The sequence below is a fragment of the Geospiza fortis genome, unplaced genomic scaffold (assembly GCF_000277835.1).
Source record: "Geospiza fortis unplaced genomic scaffold, GeoFor_1.0 scaffold27, whole genome shotgun sequence".
NCBI classification, from domain to species: Eukaryota; Metazoa; Chordata; class Aves; order Passeriformes; family Thraupidae; genus Geospiza; species Geospiza fortis.
In genome coordinates this window covers 6,107,269-6,127,449 of record NW_005054329.1, presented here as the reverse complement: position 1 = coordinate 6,127,449, position 20,181 = coordinate 6,107,269, and the positions used below count along the sequence as shown (strand labels likewise).

General features: G+C 47.0%; 1 protein-coding gene across 5 annotated transcripts in view; it reads left to right on the top strand.

Moving 5' to 3' along the window:
- Positions 1–20,181, top strand: part of LOC102035001 (collagen alpha-1(XXVII) chain) — a 146,847-nt gene that overhangs the window by 45,306 nt on the left and 81,360 nt on the right. For all 5 annotated transcript variants that reach the window (XR_004081746.1, XM_031057213.1, XM_031057210.1 and 2 more), the window contains 6 exons: positions 2,965–3,009; positions 3,850–3,903; positions 6,288–6,332; positions 8,576–8,629; positions 9,815–9,859; positions 19,393–19,446. Coding sequence is in view for 4 of the 5 variants with exons in the window: in XM_031057213.1 (XP_030913073.1) it covers positions 2,965–3,009; positions 3,850–3,903; positions 6,288–6,332; positions 8,576–8,629; positions 9,815–9,859; positions 19,393–19,446 (297 nt within the window). In the remaining variant the exon portion in view is untranslated. The remainder of the gene's footprint in view (positions 1–2,964; positions 3,010–3,849; positions 3,904–6,287; positions 6,333–8,575; positions 8,630–9,814; positions 9,860–19,392; positions 19,447–20,181) is intronic.

Genomic DNA, 20,181 nt, shown 5'->3' with positions numbered 1-20,181 from the left:
CACCCCTGAAGCTGTTTTAGCTCCACACATCTACAAGTACATGAGACTGCCTTAGGAGCAGCAGGTGTATTTCTCATCCTCTCCACACGGAGCAATTGATGCTTCTGCAGACCAGGAAGGGTGGCAGGATTTGGATGTCCCCTCTGGTGCCTATGAGGTATCTGTGGCCTTTGCCTTTTGGTTTGGGGCTGCAGACCCCAGCTGCCTTGGAGACAGATCTCAGCAGAGCAGCATCATTGCTCCAGAGGAGAAAACAGCAGCAGTGAGAGAGGCAAAGCTTCACTGGAGTCAGGGAGCAAAGACAGAGCTGGGAAGTGGTCAGAGCTTCAAAACATCCTGTATGCAGGTCTCATATCCTGGCCCCTTAATTCTTCACATTTCCTACCAAAGTGCAGGATGATCCCTTTAGCTAGGAGAGAGTGGATTATAAATATCATCACAGATGAGTAAATCCTTCACTGGAGTGCAATTTCCTTTCCAAATCACAGCCCTTTGTGTGGAGTGCCCTGTAATCATCATGAAGTATCTGGATAAAAGAGCAAATGCAGTTGTTTTCATACCCTCTGCCCTGTCATTTTAGTGCTATTTGAAGAGGATTTTAGCAGGTAAATACTTTCACACAAAGCTGTAACATACACAAGCTTTCCTGGTTTTCCTTCATTGTAATTCACCCGAGGCAGAAATAACTGGGGTATATTGTGAAGAAATACGTGTTTGAAACCCTCCAGAGCCCAGAATATGTTGTGAGGAGGATATTTAATAGAACATAACAGTAGCACATAACAGTGCCTATATATTTAAGAACATAGCATATTTAACCTAATTGCCATTCACTTACCACTACAGAATTGGTGCAAAATTTAGTTCAGGAAGTTCTTTGAGCATCTCAAGGCACCATCATGCAACCACTTACTTTGGGTGGGCATTGCAGGCTCAAAACATCCATCCTGCAGAAATCCAGCTGGAGAAGAATGGTTCAGAGCAGCCAAGCCAGGCACATATTTCTTATCAGTGGAAAAGTAAGGTATTGTTAAGCTTGGTGCTCCATTTGTCTAGAGACAAGGCAGCTCCTGCTGCAGACTGGAAGAACTGGGCAGAGGTCCCAGGAGAAAACCCCATGGAAATCTAAATTTCAGGGAATGGCTGGGGATGCTGAACTCAGGGATGTTTCTGTTGGAAGCTCTCACCTTCAGGCCAGACACCCAAGCAGGGTGGAGCATCCTCCCTCCTCTCTGTGAGCCTCTGTCAGGGAGCCAGGGAGAGGATGAGCAGGGGAGGATTTCATGGGGCAGATTCCTGCAGAGGGGCAGGGAATCCTGTGTGCTACTCCAAGAACTTCCAGTGAGGAGTCTCTGACTGAAATGTCCTCACAGCATTTGGAGAAACGACCCTCAAGGTGGTTCCACCAAGGGTTTTTCAGGGCAGCCTTGTCAGAAGGTGCAGCTCTGTCCAGAGCCATGGCATATCAGCAAAGCCAAGCAGGAGAGACCTGATGAGAAGGGAATCAGCATCACTGCAGGCCAGACTGTCTGAAATAACAAAGCAGGAGGAATGCAAAGGGGAGAGGGCAGTGGCCAGCATGGCTGGGAGCATTGCACACCCTGCCAGCAAAGGCTCAGGCTGCAGGTCTGGAATGGCCCGTGGGAAGAATAAAAAAGCTGTTAAGCAGAGGTGTGGGCCTGGGAGCAGAAACAGTCCTGGGTTTGTGTGGAGAGTGGAGCCAAAGGCCAAGTGCTTGGTCACCCCTGTGACTGGTGATGGCTTCCAGAGCAGGGACACTCCCTGTGGGCTTCACAGACAGATGAGGTGTGCTGGAGCCCTGGCCAGCACGGGTGAGTGGCAGGGACTGAGGGGCAAGTAGTTGTAACCCAAGCTTGAAAGCAATTTGTTATTTCTTTAGTATTTGTTCAGGGACTCTTCCATGTTTATTTCTTTTCTCTCCCATTTGTTTCAAGTTAAATTTTCTGCTTTTTTTTTTTTTTTTAATCTTGCTGCTAGCCCAGCTAAACAGTCATCTCTGTAACTGAGTTCAATCTCCTGATCTGCTTCTCTTGATGGAAGCTTGTTTTAAACAGCTGAAGCAAGATAATAAAGAAGAGGGAAAAAATCTGAACTGTCCATCACATAAAAAATTCACTCTGTTTGAAGGGAGCTCTAGGTAAATCTAGGAGAAAGCAAACTCCCTTTAAGACACACAGTGCTCAGTCTGCAGTCAAACAGGCTGCCCTTGTCCTGCTCCAGTGTCTGCATCCCCCAAAAAATGAAATATTGACAAACTGCAGCAGGATTATGAAAGGCCTGTGAGAATGATTTGAAGCCTGAAACACTTGCCAGTAAGCAAGGTGGATTAAGAAACTCATTCTAATTAATTCAGCAGAGAGAGCAGGTTGGGAGGCAGCTTGCTCACCAATTTTGGTAGCTTCATAATGAAGCACTCTGGATCTTGTAATAATTAGATTAGAAAAGCTGGAAGCTGGACAAGTTCAAGGTAGAAAAATTGGAGTTTCCTGTGGCAGTAAATGGTTGTTTTGGTGTTTCCTGTGGCATTTCAAAGTCTAAAGCAAAAGTAAGAGCTCTGAAGCACAAGTGGCTCGTGTTGCTGTGGTCCCCAGTGTGCCCAAAGCCAACATTTCATTCTGTGGTTTCCTGAGGATTAAGGGCAGCCTCGCTCAAGGTGTAGATCACAAATAGATCTGAGCGTGGAGACCACTCCAAATGTGTTCATGGAGCAATTCCTTCTGGAGTATTCACCACCCCAGACCACAGCAGGGCACATCAGCAGGTTTGGGTGGTGCAAGCACTAAGCAGCCTGATAAAAGTTTTCATGATTGTGTAATGCTTTCTAAAATCCTGCATCTCCTCAGAACTTTAGTCCCACCTGCAAAGAGAAGTAGAAACCAAACCCAGGTTATTGTACTACATTTTTGTTTCTTAGTAGTCATCTCTTCCATCCTCTTTTGACAGGGATATAAAGGCTACCCTGGACCACCAGGTCACCCTGGAGACCAGGTGAGTTTTCCCACTTCCCAACATGGGAGCTTTGAGGAGGGATGGATTTGCTGGCTGTGATGCTGGTTTGGCTCTGGTGCAGCTGCTCCCAAGGCAGCTGGGCATGCACCGGGATCTGGGCACACACACAGACCCAGCATCCATGGCATGGTGGGAGGAGGCTGCCTTGGACTTTCTACATCTAATTTCTAATTTTTACTGCTCAGCCACGCTAAGTTTACTTGGGAGAAGAAAAGCCAGCTCACCATCTTACTCCTTCATTTGTCTTTTTACATTAATTTCACCAGGACTTTACTAACCACACCGTGCTGAGTATATGTGATTCCCTTCCCAAAGCCCATTCCCCCCCTCCCCTTTTCTTCTCCCCCCTCTCTATTTGGTTAAGTTTGATGTCTGCAATGCAGTAAAAAAAAAAAAAAAAAAAAAAGGCAATGAATAGCAGGCCCTGTTAGCAATGATGTTAAAGGATATTATACATGAATCCATTTAGTTTTGAAGAATTTTGGCAGTGCTTTCCCACCAGCAAAACGGTTCCATATGCCAGATATAGATGCAGCCTTACACCTTCTCTTAGTGTCCTTGTTCCAGATTCTCTGCTGCTTTCCCCCAAATGGAGGGAGAAGGAGAAACAGCAGCACTTGCTCCATGCATGGATCCTGTTGACTTGGCTTCCCTGTGTTTTCCCCCTCATTAATTAACATCATTATCTACCCTTAATATTGTTTTCTTCTCAATAAATGTCCATCAGGTTAATCCGCTCCACAATGATTCAGCTAAAAACACTTCCCAAGCTGGACATTCACCTGACTTTTTGTGCCTTTTCTTTTTTTCTCTCCAAAGGGTGAACGGGGACCAGCTGGAAGTCCAGGTGCCAAAGGTTATCCTGGCAGGCAGGTGCAGTAAATCTCATCGTGCTGTGCACAGAGTAGGGATTTGGGTGTGCACGTAGATAAAGACATGCCCCACTAAGGACAGTGCAGTCCTCTAGAAAATGTTGGTATATTTGAATATTTGATCTCTGAATATTTTCCTCCTGCTCTCCTCAAAATGTTGTAGCAATAACACAGTCTTTCAACTCCGAAATGTTGTTAGAAAGTATTTTGTGCCTATGATAGATAAAAGCTGAATTTCTACAGCAAATTATGGCAGATTTTTCTTCAGTAAAACAGCAGGGAAAAAACAGAACAGCAGAGCACAGAAAGACACATGCAAGCTGCTAACCCTTCTTTTCTAGGCATATTTTGCATCTAATGTTGTACAAGTTAGAAAACTAGGATGGAAAAAGGTGTATTTATTATTGGAGGAGGGGATTTAGAAGAACTCCTATTAATAAAATGCACTGGCATAAATCTATGTATACACACACAATGTTATGCATGAACTGTAAATATATATATATATATATAAATCATATTTGCACCTTCAAAAATTATAATGAAAGACAATCAAGTCATTGTTCTCATGCTGAAAAAAATTACACAAAGACAACTTTAGGAATGAAGGAGTGTGCATGGGGAAATGGATGAAGATTGGACACTTTGTTGTCCTACTGACGGAAGATGCTGAGGGGTGTAAAGGAAACAGGAGAATTTGCAAGATCCTAAAAAATGGAATCTCTTGGAGGACAGAACACCCAGCCCTATAACATTTTGTGGTGAAGTGAGTTTGTTAGGGTTTTCTAAAATGGACACATTTAATGTTGGATTCAGCCATGTTTATCTGTAAGCCAAGAGACCAGGCAGATGTCAGAGATCCCAAATGCTCTGTCCTGAGTCTTTCAGACTTATCATGAATTTGGATGTGAATTTTTTATACAGATGTGTAGGTTATTGGATTAAATGTGAACTAGACCTGCAGAACAAGTCTGCATCTCTCTCCTTCAGACTGTCAATAAAGCATGACCCATTTTAAATTGAAAATTAAACTGATACCTTGCTTAGCCCACTGGAGAGTGCAGATGGCAGAACTGGATGGGAGCTTTATGCACCTGACTAAATGCTCCATTCATACTCTGAAAGGCTCTTAGAGCTGAGCATGCCAGAGTCCCCTAGGTGTGAATGTGTGTTAGATGGCTAATAAGAAGAGGTCCAAGAGATTTTGGACATACAAGGTTAATGAATGCTGTTCAGCAATTCAGCCCATCAGATAAGCAGGATGAAATCTGTGCCTTGACATTCAAAGAACAAATCTGCCTTCTTAAAAACGTGGTTTGGGTCAGGAAAGTGACTTTTTTATTTTTTTAAGGCAGCTTTTTTTCAGCCTATCTGAATGCTGTGTGTATCCTGCATTGGGGCTGTTTACTTTACAGAGATTTTACTACTTGTTACTCCTGTCAGCTGTGCTGGCTCTGCAGCCATGGGAGAGAGTGCTTGGCTCAGGTTTGGTTTGTGCATCACAGGCAGGATTGTAACTTCACCCTGATGCCTGAAATCTTTGGCAATGATGCAGGAGCCAGGAAAGAGCACAACCCAACCTTCACATCCCAGGCTGAGCCAGCAGTGCTGCCAGCTGAACAAAATATGGACTTAGCTTTTTTTTTTCATTCCCCCAGAAAAATCCCATCAAAATTTGGAACTTGAAAAAATAATTGATCTGGAAACTTGCTAGAAGGCAATAAGCCTGAAAAATTATTCTGCATTTTTGCACTTTTCTTCTTTGCAGTATTTTGAGTGAGCAGCATTAGGCATAGAATTAGAATGGGGAATTAATTTTCAATTCTTTCCATAGCTGATGCTGCAAAGGGTTAGAGATATCACAGTACCTGCATTGCTAAGTGAATTTCTGGGCTGTAGGAATTTCTCATTGCACCAGTGTTCCCTAAGCAGGTATTGGAATACATTTGCTATGCATGTGTTTGCTCAGGCAGGAAGATGAGTGGAGAGCTGTTGGGCACAGAGCATCACTGTGCCTCGCATCCCAAGTGTAACACAACCTCTGGGCACCCCACTGCATCAGCCCTTGTGGTCTTTATCCTCAGAAATCTCAAATTCAGCCCCAGGGAAGGCTCACTGTGTGCAGCAGTCTCAGGTTCTGCTAAATCCCAGCTCCCCAACAATGGCAGATCTGTTATTTGTATTATTTGGTCTTTTTTTCTCCTTTGTTGATACTCCTTGGATGCTTAAAGCAAAACCTTAAAGCAGAACCATGCAGCACTTAAAGCTTTGAGAAGCACTTAAAGCAGAACCATGCAGGGATGGTGCTTGGGGGGTTGGCATTGCTTGTTGTTTTAAATTAAAGCTTGTCCACATTTGTCTTTGTTTTTTCCCCTTCTGTTCTAGGGTTTACCTGGCCCCATAGGGGAATCTGGCCCAAAAGGCACTCGGGTAAGCAACCTTTCATTTGCCTTTTCTCTGCTTGTTTTTATCAAAGACTTCTCAAGAAACTTTAGACTTGATTCTGCAATTCTGAAGCTGGTTGCTTTAATTTGTTGGGTTTGGGGGATTTGAACCATGCACTGTTAAGTTTTTTTAATTAAACATGGAATGTACCTTGATCAAAGTCCCCCAGTAGTGCTGATGATAAAGTCAGCCCCTTCAGAGCTCACATTGCAGGGGAGGAAAGAATGGCTTACAAATTCCTATCAAAGCCTGCAAGCCCCATGTCCCAAAGGCCTCTTTAGTTTGAATCAGTGTGCTTCAGCAGACTTTAACCACGCTGAGTATGGGCTCATCTGGGCACAGGCCTGGTTTGGGAGTGGTTTATATCATTATGAACAACAGCAAGCCAGCATCTTGAAGCCATGTGCAAATACAAACAATATCTCTGTTCTGTCTGGTTTTGCTCACCAGAAATAATTGCTGGGGTTTTATTCTCACTGCAAAGGATTCTTTTTTTATTACTACTTAAGGCTCTTGTTAATCACATTTTGTTCTTTTCCTGCAATTATAAATTCACAATGAGATCCTAACCCAATAAATCCCCACTTCTCTAGCACGTGATACTTTCTCTATATGCAGTAAATTCAAGCAGCTGGCTTTCATCACTGGGAAAACTGCAAGGAATAAACAAATGCTGACCCTGTAGCTAGCAGTATTCCTGAGCTGGGAAGGGAGAGGACACGTTCAGTTCCTGCAGAAGAGGAAAATCTGAGACTCACCCCACTTCTGCAAGGGCTGAAGTTTTCCCTGGGGCATCTCTTCACTGCCCTGACCAGGACCTTGTGTAATTATCAGGTGGTAGATGTGCAGAATGTAAAATTTGGAAGTTATTCTCCATTTTGCACCCCTGAGTGGTGAGGACTGAAATATGTATAAATACCCAAGGAAGCCCTTTCTTAGTTCAACCACAGTAAATCAGAATTGGGTGCTAAGGTAAGAAATGTGCATTTTGTGGTTTAAGGGAGCCAGCTCTGGATTCTTCTTCATCCTCCACCTCTACTTTTTCCTTCTCCAGGAAAAGCTGGGGAGTTATGTGGTTTCTTTTATGACTCAGGAGGCAAAGGCAGACAGGATCACTCTAATGTAGCATTATTTCCCAGCTAGGTGTTGTCCCTAAAGGAAACACAACCCACAGGGAGCAATGGACTGGTGAAAACGTTTGGTGGGGTTGGCAGGTAGAGATTTAGCAATGATGGAGAAAGAAAGATGAGAGAAAAGCAGTGTTAGCACTTGGCTCCTGTAACAGTGAGGTGCCACGGAGGGGGCTCCCTGCTGAAATTCACTTCCTCTGGATTTGGCATGCTTGGCACCAGTGGGGCCTTTGCAGAGGCCCAGCACACAAGGTGACTTTGTCCAGGCTGCTGAGCAAAGGGATTAAACACAAGGCTGCCATTGTGGCAAGGGAAGGGAAACACTGTGTTTTATGCAGCGTGTCTTGTCTCAGCAGGGCCCCAAGGCCACAGAGAAACCTGGAAACACAAGGTTTTCTGATGAGTGTGGAAGCAGCAGGTTTTATGTGAAATGTGCTGGTGCAAAGGTGGTTTCCCCGTAGTGTGGGTGTGCAAGTTGAGCCTCACATCAATGCCCCAAGCCTGAAATGTCAGGTTCAGCCTCTCCCAGCCCATGCAGGGCCTTCAGTGCTTGGGATGATGAAAACCTTTGCACAAGGTCTTGGTGGTGCAGGGACAGGCTTTGGGCAGAGCCAGGACTCACTGCAGGGTGGTGGCAGCCCTGAAAAAGGGGGGTTTGCCTCAGAAGGGGCTGCAGTGTGTGACCACCAGGTGACAGAAGACAGACAGAAAGGGCTTGTACAACAGGACAGCTGGAAATGAGTGTCAAAAGCAAAGAAAGAGACAAAAGGAGGTGTAGGTCTGTGGATTACCTCTGCTAACCTCGAACCAAGCTCCATTTCCCTCAGGTACACTTAGAGCCAGCCCAGGTAAGGTTTCTTCTGGCTGTCCTCTTGCTGCCTGGAGTCCTCCTGATCCCTGGTGTGAGGGTATGTGCCCTTGGACTACATCGTGGAAGCCAGCACCATGCAGTCCATGGGCATATACACTTGCCTCAAGGTTTATTTCATCACGGCTGCCGCTGACCAGCGCTGGAGGCTGCTCTGCTCTTCAGGAAGCACAGACTGACTGCTGCTAATGGAGAAATGTGTTTGACTGCTTGTTTCCTCTTTTCTTTAGGGCTATATTGGTCTCCCAGGATTATTTGGCCTACCAGGAGCCGATGGAGAACGAGTGAGTATTTTGTGAAGAAAACCTCGGTGTGTTGGTTGAATGCAGTTCTTCAGAGCCTGATGTAACCTTCTCTATCCCTGCTCCCTGAGGAAGGAGGCAAGCATGCCTATTGCTTACCTATCCCTTCTTTAGTCTCTTCCTACCCTTGAATGAGGACCTGTGTCCCTGTATAAGGCTGATGTTCAGCTGTTCAGGCTTCAAGCAGGGCCATCAGACCTTGCTGTTGACTACAGAGGAGTTTTTCTATATTCTCCTTCACTTAAAAACCTGCCCTTCCTCTCCCCCTTGCCAGTTCATCTTAGTGAGGTGGGGCAGGGTGAGGAGAATGTCCATGGAGATTCCCTGCTCCCACAGGAATCCCCTCACAGCCACGCTGCCTCAGCACTTTGTGTGCCTGACTGGAGGTGTTTGGAAAGAGCCTGGCTCTTGGAAGGGACAGTGCTGAGCCTTCTAAAAATGGCTTTATTTCCAGTTGCATTGAATTGGGCAGTCAGGCCTGGGGCTGTGAGCGGGCAGCTATGCCTGTGCCCTCTCTTTCTCCCATCCTTTTCATCGTGCCTTCCCCCAGCCCAAATTTCCAGAGCTTTACAGGTCATCCCTTGCTTTTCCACTCTCCATCTCCACATCCTTCCACCTGCCTGATCTCTCCCCCTTCTCCCCACTAGAAGAGCTCCTAAAAAGATCCCTGGAAGACGACCAGTGTTTGATTCCAGCCTTTCCTCCCTCAAAATGCAATCCCCAGAAAGCAGAGAGGCCGCGGGACCATGTGGGAGTGTGCCTGCCTGGGAGGGGCCTGCCCCGCGCTCTGGCCACGCTGATTTAATGCTTGTAGAACTAAATAAGAAACACAAACACGAGTTCTGCAGCGAGTGCCTCAGCAGTGGCCCTCATTTGGTTCCAGACCAGTAGCTTAATGACTGCTCCTGCTAAGCCCAGCCCCAGCCTGGGGATGCTGCCTGCGCGTGGCCTCGGCAGGCCGCAGTTAATGGGTGAAGGTTAATTGTCTTCTGCTCTCGCAGCCCACTGCAAGTAGCTGACGTTTTGATTCCCAAACAATGCCACAGTCATTAGCCTGTTTTGCATTCTCCTTTCTCTTCTCATCTTGCTTTGTATTGTTGGTTGGCTGTTTGATTTCTCAACCAGAACTTTTTTTTTTTTCTCTCTCTCTGTGTTTTTTCCTTGCAGGGGATCCCTGGAGTTCCTGGGAAGAGGGGCAAGATGGGTAGGCCGGTAAAGTTTTTCCTCGTCTATTATGCAGACCTTGTTGAATGAAACTGGAAACAAGACATTTGGCTTTTGGCTGGGTCCTTTCATATCTTCAAACAAACCTTTCCATGTCTGTCTTCTCAAGCAGGAAGAAAACCAAAGATAGAGATATTGCTCTCTTCCTTTCTTCCATGCTCTTCTCAATTCACAGGCATTATTGCTCTTTTCCCATGCTCCCTTGGATCTTACACTTCTCAGATTTTCTTCTACAACATCCATACCAGATCTTCTGCAAGCTGCTGGTTGCACCAGAAACCTCTGTGATGAATAAGTGCAGGGTCCGTGGTGTAACCATGACTCGCTGGCCAGGGCAAAACAAACACAGCAACTGTTGTTAGGTGCAGGGGCTCTGCTCTCTGCTCTCTCTGCACAGAGCACGCTGCAGGCTCAAAGCCTTCCAGCTGTTGGCTGGCCAGGATTTGTAATCTTCCAGGCAAGGGTTTCAGTCTGGCGGTCAGTGCTACGAGCAAGGGGCTCCCCTGAGATCAGCAGGGAATCTCTCAGCTGTGGAGGCATTCAGGCTGGGATCTAGGGAAGGGATTAAATGGCTACACGTGAGCACCTTTGTTCTGCTTGGCTCCTTCAGAGGGCTCTGGCTCCATCCCTGGTTTATGATATCAGGTTTAATAGGAAATCTTGAATGGGCCGATGCTGACGATTTGAACTTCCCAGCGTGAACAGAAAGATTAAGTGACATCCACAGTTATTCAGGAAGTCTCTGGGAGAAATGGAAAGCACAAACCAGCTGACCTGATTCTCTTCCCAACACTTATCTCCTGGCCACCGCTGCCTCCCAGCTGCCTTGGGGTTTTTGTGAGCCTTCTGGGATTTCTCTGGTCTCTCCCATCCCTGCTCCCTTAGATTTGCTGGTGTGGCTGCTGTTCCTCTGCTGTCTCCGTGTTGTCATTGCAGCAGGGAGCTCTTGCAAGCCCTTTTTAGCTGCCTTCAGAGCTGGTGAATGCTCTGGGAGGAGGAAGGAGTTGGTATCACACATATTTCTGTGCCTAGCTTTGTTTGGGATGAGAGCTGGCAGTGGATCAGTGCTCAGCCGAGGAGGAGCTGGGGGCTGGGGGAGGTTGCATGTGACACCGTGGGCCTCTGAGAATGATGTAAGAGGGAATGATTAAAATAGAGGAACTGGACATGAGTCAGAGCTTGAAATCCTTCCAGGGAAGTAAAGTTTTGCAGAGCTGTGAGGGACATGGTGAGTCTGTCGTGGAAACAGCTGACTCCACCTCCCCCTGCCCGACAGCGATGCAGGAGGCCAGTGCATCCCAAAATATGGGCCATGGAGAGGGAGAGGGCTGAGGGCAGATTTATGGTTGGAGTCCAGTGCACAAAGGAGGCTAAAATAACAGGAGGCTGTACATCTCTGGATCTGCCTGGTTTAGAGGTGGGCTGGGGGCTGGAGCTGATACAGCTTAAACCTTCAGTCTTGCCAGTGCAGTGGCTGAAAAATATGTCTTTTTATGGTGATTTTTGTGGATTTTCATGGTGTTCAGCTGAGCAGCTGGGAAAAGAAAAATTATAAAAACAAGACCCCATCGGGGTGCTGAGGGAAGGAATGAGAGAAGGTGTTGATGGCTTGTCTTGCCATGCAGAGACAATATGCCAGTCCTGGTTCAGCTTTGGGAAGGAGCTGTGCTGCCACTGTAGGAAATGACTCATAGGAAGAGAGTAGGAGATAGAACTAGCTCAAGGAACACCAAGCTGTTCTTGTGCTGTGGGAGATGGGTAGCCACAATCAGGAATGTCTGCACTGCAGATTGTATTAAACTTCAAATGGAGTGGAATATTTTCAGAAGTTCTTAAGCTCTGCTAGAGGAAAAGATTTAAAGGCAAAATTTCAGGAAATATATCCAAAGAGCTTTGAGCTCTTTTTTGGTTCATCTTTGGTTTTGATGTGTGCTTATATCTCTCTTTTTCACATAGAGTGTTCATACTGCACCAGCTGTGCTAATTTTTATCTATGATTTTTCGCTTACAATCTTTTTGTTAGTAGTATTCTTTTAAAAGAGATAGAAAGGAAGGAGGAGAAATTTAATTCAAAGACATACTTAGTAATTTTGAGGTTCGTCTGAGGTCTGTTCACAAGTCAGTTAAACACAACTTAGGTTTCCTTACATTTTTCTAAGAACCCAGTGGTGCTGCTGGTCATGTGCTCAGAGCCTCACCATGCAAACACCTTGTGAAAGAAAAGCCCTGGCTTTCTTTCCACAGAACAGCACAGGATCAGACCCTCCCCAGGGCGGGGAGGATTTGGTAACAGCAGCACGAGCCAGCCATGAACACCACGAGCAGATATTTCTGTCTCTGTGCTCATCGTTCTGGTCTCTCCCCATGACACACACAGTGTCACACAAGCTGCTTGGCTCTTCCAGCTCTGTGCAAACCAGGGACAGCACTGTCTTTGGAGAGCTCTCCTTGGAGCTCAGCAGCTGAAGCTTAGTGTGGAAATGCCAAGGATGACAGCTCATGTCTCAAGGAGGAGGTGCCGTAAAAAGGCACATGGATTTGGAGTCACAGGGATCAGCATGGGAGTGAGTCCAGCGGGGTCCCTGCCCTCTGTTACACAGTGTGAGAGCTGGCAGCCACTGGAACCAGCCTCAGAGTTTGCTGGGAGCAGCACCAGTGCAGTGACAGGCTGCTGGAGCTGCCCACAGGCAGGATCCCCTCTCCAGCTCTCACAGGGAGAGGCACCTTCTCACCAAGCTCTTTTCCATGTGTGCTCTCTTCTTCTGTGGTGCCTTATCATGCATTAACTCCTGCCTCCAGTGAGCACCTATTGGTTTTTCCTTCATCTGATGAGCTGTCAGAAGGTCACAGGGTACCCCTGCCCTCCCCACCAGCATGAGCAGGCTCTTGCATCCTACGAAAAGGCATCAATTGTCTCTGGATAGCCAAAAGCAGGGCTGCCTCTGGGTCAGGAAGGTTTCATTTTGTAGCCTCCCCAACCTTTTGATGGAGGGCTGAGATAGATCCATCCTTGGACAGATCCAATGTCATCCTGAGATAGATCCATCCGTTGGATAGATCCAATGTCAGAGCCTGGGGTTTGCCAAGGTTCACATCCCAGCTGCTGTCCATGCACACAGTGGGAGCCAGGCTCTGCCATGGGTCTGCAGGGGCTGGCATGGCCACAGACCACTGACAAAACAAATGCTGCTTCTCTCTGTAAGGACTAAGGTGATAAACATCTCCTCTCTTGCTCCAGTCTTTTCTCTGCTTTGGGTACAGCTGAGCCCCTTCCTTGAGTGAGTGAGCTAAGAGTCTCCTGCACCACATGAGCACTTGGGAAACTGGTAACAGCATTTCATGGTACTCTCAAGTGTGGCCAGCCAAAGCCAGTAGAGAAATGAGTGGGCTGAAGAGCTGTGTGCAGGTAAATCCAGAAGATGAGCCTCAGGAGGGAGCACAGAGGGTCTGTAGGAGCTGATGGACAGGACTGGGTAGTGCTGTCTTGTGCCAGTACCCCAGCATTGCACAAAATATTTGGTGTCTTGTTCAGGAACTGATTAATTTAAAAACAGAATATGCTTTTAATCATTCTGTTTGCATGAAAAGTCCATTGGAGGTCCTGAAAACCAGCCATGAACAAGGCTCCTCTTTTAATGAGAGAGTTTTAGCCCATGGATCAGATGTTTCCTGTTAGCCATTTAAGCAAATTCTTTGCTTTTTTTTTTTTTCTTTGTTAACCTGAATTTTTAAAATAGATGTGGTTTGAGCAATCAGTGACTTTTTTTAATGCTGAAGTTGGACACTGGAGCTGGGCAGCTGGTCTGGTCTCTCCACCCCTCTTGGCCTGGTTCACCACTCTGAAATGCAGGCCTGAGCCCAGAGCAAATGTCACCATCTCTTTTTGGCCTGAGCTGTGTTCCACACGTCTGGAGTTTCCCAAATCTCTGTGGTGAGATGCTTGCATGGTTATTTCTCACATGTTCCTATGTCCATGATTACACCATCCATATAACCTGGAGAGGTGGACAATATCAGTATGTATTTCATATTTTTAAGAATGGGCAAAACAAGGTACTGAAAACACAGGGAAAAAGTGCCAAGAGCTACAACTTCCACTGAAAGAAAAGAAACAATCCCAAAGATTTTTTTTTCCCAAGAATGCTCCGAAGTGACTTGTCCATGATCATTCAGAAATTTCATGAGGACCTGAACCAAGGTCTTCCAGGCATCTTTAATCCTTCAGGGGAAAGCTCATTCATAAATCAAGATCAAAAATTATTCTCCTTAGAAAATATAAGGAAAAATAATGCAATTGTCACCTATGAGTCTGAAAGCATTTTGAGCCCTAAAGCTGCTTGACTGCCTTGGGTAGGAGGCTGCTTGGTTTGGCAATGTTGGCCATAGATAAGGAGGAGCAGTGGCAGGCTCAGTGCTCTCTGGCATTAGACCAACGTGTCTGTGCACTGGTAACTCAGTTAGAGCTCTGCAGAGCAGGAAAAGATCCTGTACCAGTGGGAAAGGAATGGAGCAGGAGCGTGGAGGGGCTGGCATTTCACTGGAGTGATGTTGGGCTGGAGGGGCTTCAAGAAATTTTTCTTGTGCTGCTCCTGCTGTACTCCCACAGCTGGAGGGACAGTTTGGTTTAAAAATGCCCTGAAATCTTTGTCCCAGGAGGTGACACGGAGCTGTGAAGTCTCCTGGGGGTGAGAGCAAAGCTTCCTTTGAGGTGGCAGAGGAGCAGAGCTGCAGCACTACCCCCCTCCATTCCCACATCTCCCTCTCTGCAGGGATGAGAGCTGCCTGGACCCAGGGGAGGGCAGAGGGCGCCGTGTGGCTGTTGAGGCACAGCAGGAGCACAGGGTCTGCCAGGCTCCCTTTGGGGTGGCTCCTGCTGGGGCTGAGCCTCCCCCTGCCCACCTGTGGAGGGGCTCAGTCTGCTCCCCACACCAGGAATTCTCTCAGAGGTGTGAGCTGCCAACATAAGCTACACTTGTTTGTTTTATTCTCCTTCTTTTTTCCAGTGAAGGCTTTCTCTCACCCTCAGCCCCGCTTCTCCACCACCTTTTTTTTTCCTTTTTCCTTACTTAAATTATTTGACTTGCAAGTTCTGTCCCTGGGGAGGCTCCTGGGCAGTGATTCACCTGGCCAGAGCCAACTGGCAGATAGAGACTTTTGCAGACAAGACAGGAGGGCTAGTTGGTTTGAGCAGCTTCACCTTCAGCCAACAGGAAAATAAAATCCTATTTTTGGAGAACGATTCTGTTGGCATGAAGAGCTGCCAGGATTCTTCAGAGCAGCAGCTGCCAGACTGCCTCCCTTACTCCTTCAGGGAAAGTGCTTTAAACTGAATCAGATGTTGTACACACACAACACACCCAGCCACACGTGAGCACCTGAGAGGGCTTTGGGGGAGCAAAGGGCACCGTGTGTGTCACCAGCCCCTGCTCCTTGGGGACAGCTGCTCCCAGGGACAAGGGACAAGGAGCTGCCCTGACAGGAGCAGTGCTTTGGCTGACAGCAGCCAGCAGAAAGGGCAGGCTGCTCTGTTTGCTTTGAGCAGTGGAAGAAAGGAAGGGGAGGTGGAGGGGGATGTAATCCCCTGATGCAAGAGGAGCTGGTTCCAGTGTCTGTCTAGGTCTGGTTGTTCTCAGCAGGAGTCTCCTGCTCTGTGAAAGGATGCCCTTTGCAGGGAGCGGGGATGAAAAGGAATTAAGGCACTATTGGAACATCTCAAAGATAGAGACTGTTACTGCTTCAGCTGCAGACTCCTCAGTGTAACCTGGGATAAATCAGTTTGTATCTCTGTGTCTCAGTTCACAAATTGTGAACCCCTGTAAAGCTCTGCTTGGGCTGGGGACAGGGGAGCACAGGGGCACCCAGAGGTTGTTGGTGCAAAGCATCTGCCTGTGTGCTCTCTCTCCAGCTCCTCACCTTGCTTCCTTCATTGAACTTCTCCTTCAGACAATGTGAAATCCATTCAGCTGGATGTTTTCCCCTACCTCCTCTCTGAATTTCCCAGCTGTCAGATAGAGCCAAAAGTTTTGTCATACCTGACTGGAGCGCTGTGGAGGAGCACCCTGCTGGCTCCTGGCCAGCACAACTTGTTAATCGAGCATTTTCTCCCTACTTCTGCTGCCGTTTGCCATTCCCTTCCCTGTCCTGGCCCTTCTCTGTCCATCCTGTCCCTTCCACAGAGTGGGCTCTGTATTTTTCACTGGGGTGTTTACCTTTGCTGTCCCAAATCTTAAGCATAATTTCCAGGGACTAGTTTTTCTGAAAAAAAAACCAAAAAACAAAACCAAAAAACAAACAAAAAAAACCACACAAAAACAAAACAAAAAAAAAGGCAAAAGCAGAAAAAAAATAAACCTGTAAAATGATGGATTTTCTGTACTAAAACCCTTTCTGCACTCACAGGAGACTCTGAATCTGCTGGGTTCTTTAATCTCTTTCAAAAGCCTCCTGAAATGGGCTGCCAGTTGTGACCCTGCTGTCTGCCAGCACCATAAAATGAGCTTCCTGCCCCATGTGTTCTCCCTCAGTCTGGGCTCCTCAGGCTGTTGGAGCAGAGCATGGGAGAGCAGAGGTGTCACTGCTTGGGGGAGTGAAACCAGGGGGATAACAGAGTCTGCTTGCAACTTCTGGGCTGCTTGTTTTAGTGGAATAGTGCTAGTTCTGTTCCTGGGGAATATCTCTCTCCTTTAGGCTCAGGCAGGAGAGGCACCAAAAAAATAGCTTTTACAGACGTGTGAGATGCAATAAATTAGGACACTGTGGTCACTGGAACTGTTATTGTGGTTTAAACTGCTACTGCTTACCCCATGGAAACAAAGTGCTTTCCTTTTCATTAGGGGCTTAAAAGATTGATAGTTTCCTGCTGTGCAAGAGTTGTGCTGGGACAGCTTTCACAACCTGGTTTGGGTCTTTGCAGACTGCATGAAGGCTGAAAAATCCTTCTCCATGCCGCAGCCACCAGCCTTAGCCTCATTTAAAGTGCAAAAAAACCTGTGCTAAGCTCGACTTCTGAGCTAGGGTACCTAGGGTTAGTTGAATTGAAGCTGCTCTTTGCATTTGTCTCCTCCTTTGGGTTTGTTTTACTGTTTGGGCCAAAATGTACCAGGGGGCATTTAGGGGGACACCATTCACCATCGCAGCAATGGGTGAGCGGGGCTGGGGCTGCTTGTGCCAGCAGTGCAGATGATGTGTTAAGGGCAAAAAAGGTGTTGGCCCGGATGGGGCTTTGATGCTGAGCATTGTCCTGGGCCTGTTCTGCTTTTCTTCTCAGTTTCCTCCCACTCTGACCCTTTTCCATACCATTTTGAGGGCTGGCAGAGCCCCGAGCTCTGTGGGCATTCACAGCCTGCTGTGAACAGGTTTTATTGCTGAATCTCTTCATTGCTGGGGGATATTGGCCAAGTGGCCTCAGGTGCTCAGCTCCACCTTCCAAACACAGGAATAATCTGGATATTTGGAGATCTAGTGCTAGAAAACTTTTGTAAATGTAGACTTCTATTAACTCTATCACCAAGTGCCTCAAATTTCCTGTGTTTAGGCAGCAAGGTTAATGCTGGAAACTGAGGCATAAAAAAAGAGTGAAACACATGTGCAAAACATATGCATTTAAATAGTTCCTTATCTGAGTTCTTTTATTCTGGCACAGGAGCACATTGTTTATGTCACACTGCAACAGTTTTGAACCAAATTCAGACAATGCTGTTTTAGTCTGGAGCAAGCATTCCCCTAGCTGATATTATGCTGCTGTAGCAATATTGTTTTCATTGTGCCATTCAAAATAGTAAAATCCCTGTGTTGGGAAGAGCTCAGCTCCACAGCAGACACCTCAGCAGCCACAGGGCCAGGCTGCAGCTCAGTGGCACCCATGGCTCTCTGAGGAAGGAAGGGGAGATGGGGGAATGCTGAATTCTCAGCACTGTAAGTACAGTATCAGTCTGTGCACACTCATATTTTCCTTGGCAAGCCACATGACTGTAAACAGCAAAATATTCTGGCAATCTTCTTTTTTTTTTTTTTTCTGTCTTGCCTGAGCAATGAGTTTTCCCTGCACATCTCTCTTCTGATCTGATTGATTCAGCATGTAGCAGAGTTATTTTTCTCCTTTTTTCATTAACGAAAATTGTAGGCCCCCCTGCCTTCTTGTTATATTTGACATCTTTGTCTCTAGATGGCAGAAGGCTGTTTCCAGTGGTTGCTTACCACAGCCTCTTGGCATGTGCACAGGCCTCAGGGATGTAGTGCCTAGCTGGAGAAAGGCAGACAACTTTCCTGTTCTCAATGATTCCCACAAAATAGAAGTGTTGAATCCAAGCAAGCAATAGCTCATGTCAGTTCAGTCCTTCATGCTGTAGGGAATTGGGACAGAAGAGCTGAAATGCTGGCTCTGAGGTCAGCAGCAGAATTTCTGTTGACTTAAACAGGTCTCCCATCTCTCACCTTGGATTTTACCAAGCAACTTTTTATCTTTTCTGTTCACCAGGAGTTGTAAACCCCCAAAAGTCGAGGGAGGTCTTGGATGACAGTTTCCCAGTGTAGTTTTCCTGCTCTGTCTGCTGTGATCATTTCAGTTTTCATTGTTGCTGATGGGTTTCCAGATAAGCATTGTCACCATTGGCTGTTGCATTCCACTTCCGTCAGATTTGTTTTCCCAGTGTTTGTAGCATGAAGGGAAGCAGGCAGGAGTGGACAGCATCCTCTCCCTTTCTTTTTCTTTTCTGTCTCTTAAGCTCTCAGGTGTTCCAGAACATGCCCATGTTGTCCTGGTGAGCAGAGAAGAGGATAAAGCACTTTTACTTTGACTCCCAGTTCGAGCTCTTCCTGTGGGAGACCGAGCATGGCAGGGCAGGGAAGAGAAATCTGCTTTGGGATCTGCTTGTGGCAGGGAACTGGGGGCTTAGAGGAGCACAGGGTCTGTCCAAGAGTGAGAGAGAACGTGTCCCAGCACCGTGTTCTGGCTCTGGCTCAGCACCTCCCCTCCCTTCTCTACAATTGTCTGAAGTCTTCCAAACTTGTCTCGGATATAATGAGATGAATCTTCTTTTGTGGTGACTTTTTCCTGTAGTAAACATGGCCTTTCACAGCCCTGGGGTGTGGGCTGGGATGAGTTTGGAAGCATTTGCTCCTCTGGCAAGCTGAAAGGGAGTGAATTCACCAGGCATCTCCCATCAGCTCCATTAAGCATCTGCATGGGCTCCAAGAGGCTTTGTGCTCTCCAGCTATCCTGAGAGGAGGGGGTGCTCTTCAAAGAGTCCTGTTAGCAGACAGCACTAAATAATTCAGACTGACAATCCATTTTTAATACAGTCCCTGCAGTGAGTCTGTGAATCAGGGGTTTTGGCCTTGCTGAGCTGTGCTGGTGTGGCAGGAGTGGTTTGGATGGGCACAGGCAGGCTGGTTGTCCCACATGTCCCCGTGTTCTGCTGCTTCCCAAAGTGCTGCACGGGGTGCAAGGGGAGTGGTTGTAACTGACTGTCTGCACCAGGGAGCCTCAGTAACTGACATTCATGTTTGCCTCCCCTTCTCAGGGTTTTCCTGGGAATTTTGGAGAACGAGGACCTCCAGGCATCGATGGGAACCCTGTAAGTTCACAAGTTTTCCTTTCTTTTTTTCTTTTGCAGTAGACAGCACACTGTACTGCATCATGCTAGGTTTTTTTTAACCTTGGTGCAGCTACTGGCTGGTTTTGTCCCTTCTGAAAAAAAAAATGTACATCCCTGCCCTGCTGAAAATTCCTGTGTTGGTTCCTGTAACTGTCAGGTCATTTGCCATCAGTTTTCTGTCTCCATCTCTTGCCTTCCCTGCACCTCAGTCATGACAGGTACCTTCTTATCCAGAAGGTGTGGCAAAGAGAAAATAAAGAGAAAAAGGGCAAGGATGTTGCTCTGGCAGAGTAGGCAGTGTTGGACCATGTTGTCCATACCACAGGGCACAGATTCCCTGCTCCAGTGTCTGGGAGCACTGAGGGACAGAATCCACAGCCCAAGCTCAGCCAGCCCTGGGGCTGCATGGGGAGTAAAGTCTCCAGTCTCCTCAGTTCTTGCCCTTCAGTCTTCATCTGACCCCTGCTGCCTTCCTAAGGGTGGGATGTGTCTCCTGGGGATCGGGTCAGGATGGTCACCGAGGTCATTTAAGCAGCTGGGTGCTGATAAAGTTCAATTGGCTCTGCTCTTGTAGCACTAAACTGTGGGGCTGTGCTGTGTTTGCCACTGCTCACAGAACATGTCCTCGTGGTTTGCAGCAGTTCTCAGATGTATTAATTATCCTAAATTATTTTCTGAATGACTTTGTTGGTTCTCCCCGAATTAGCATGTGAG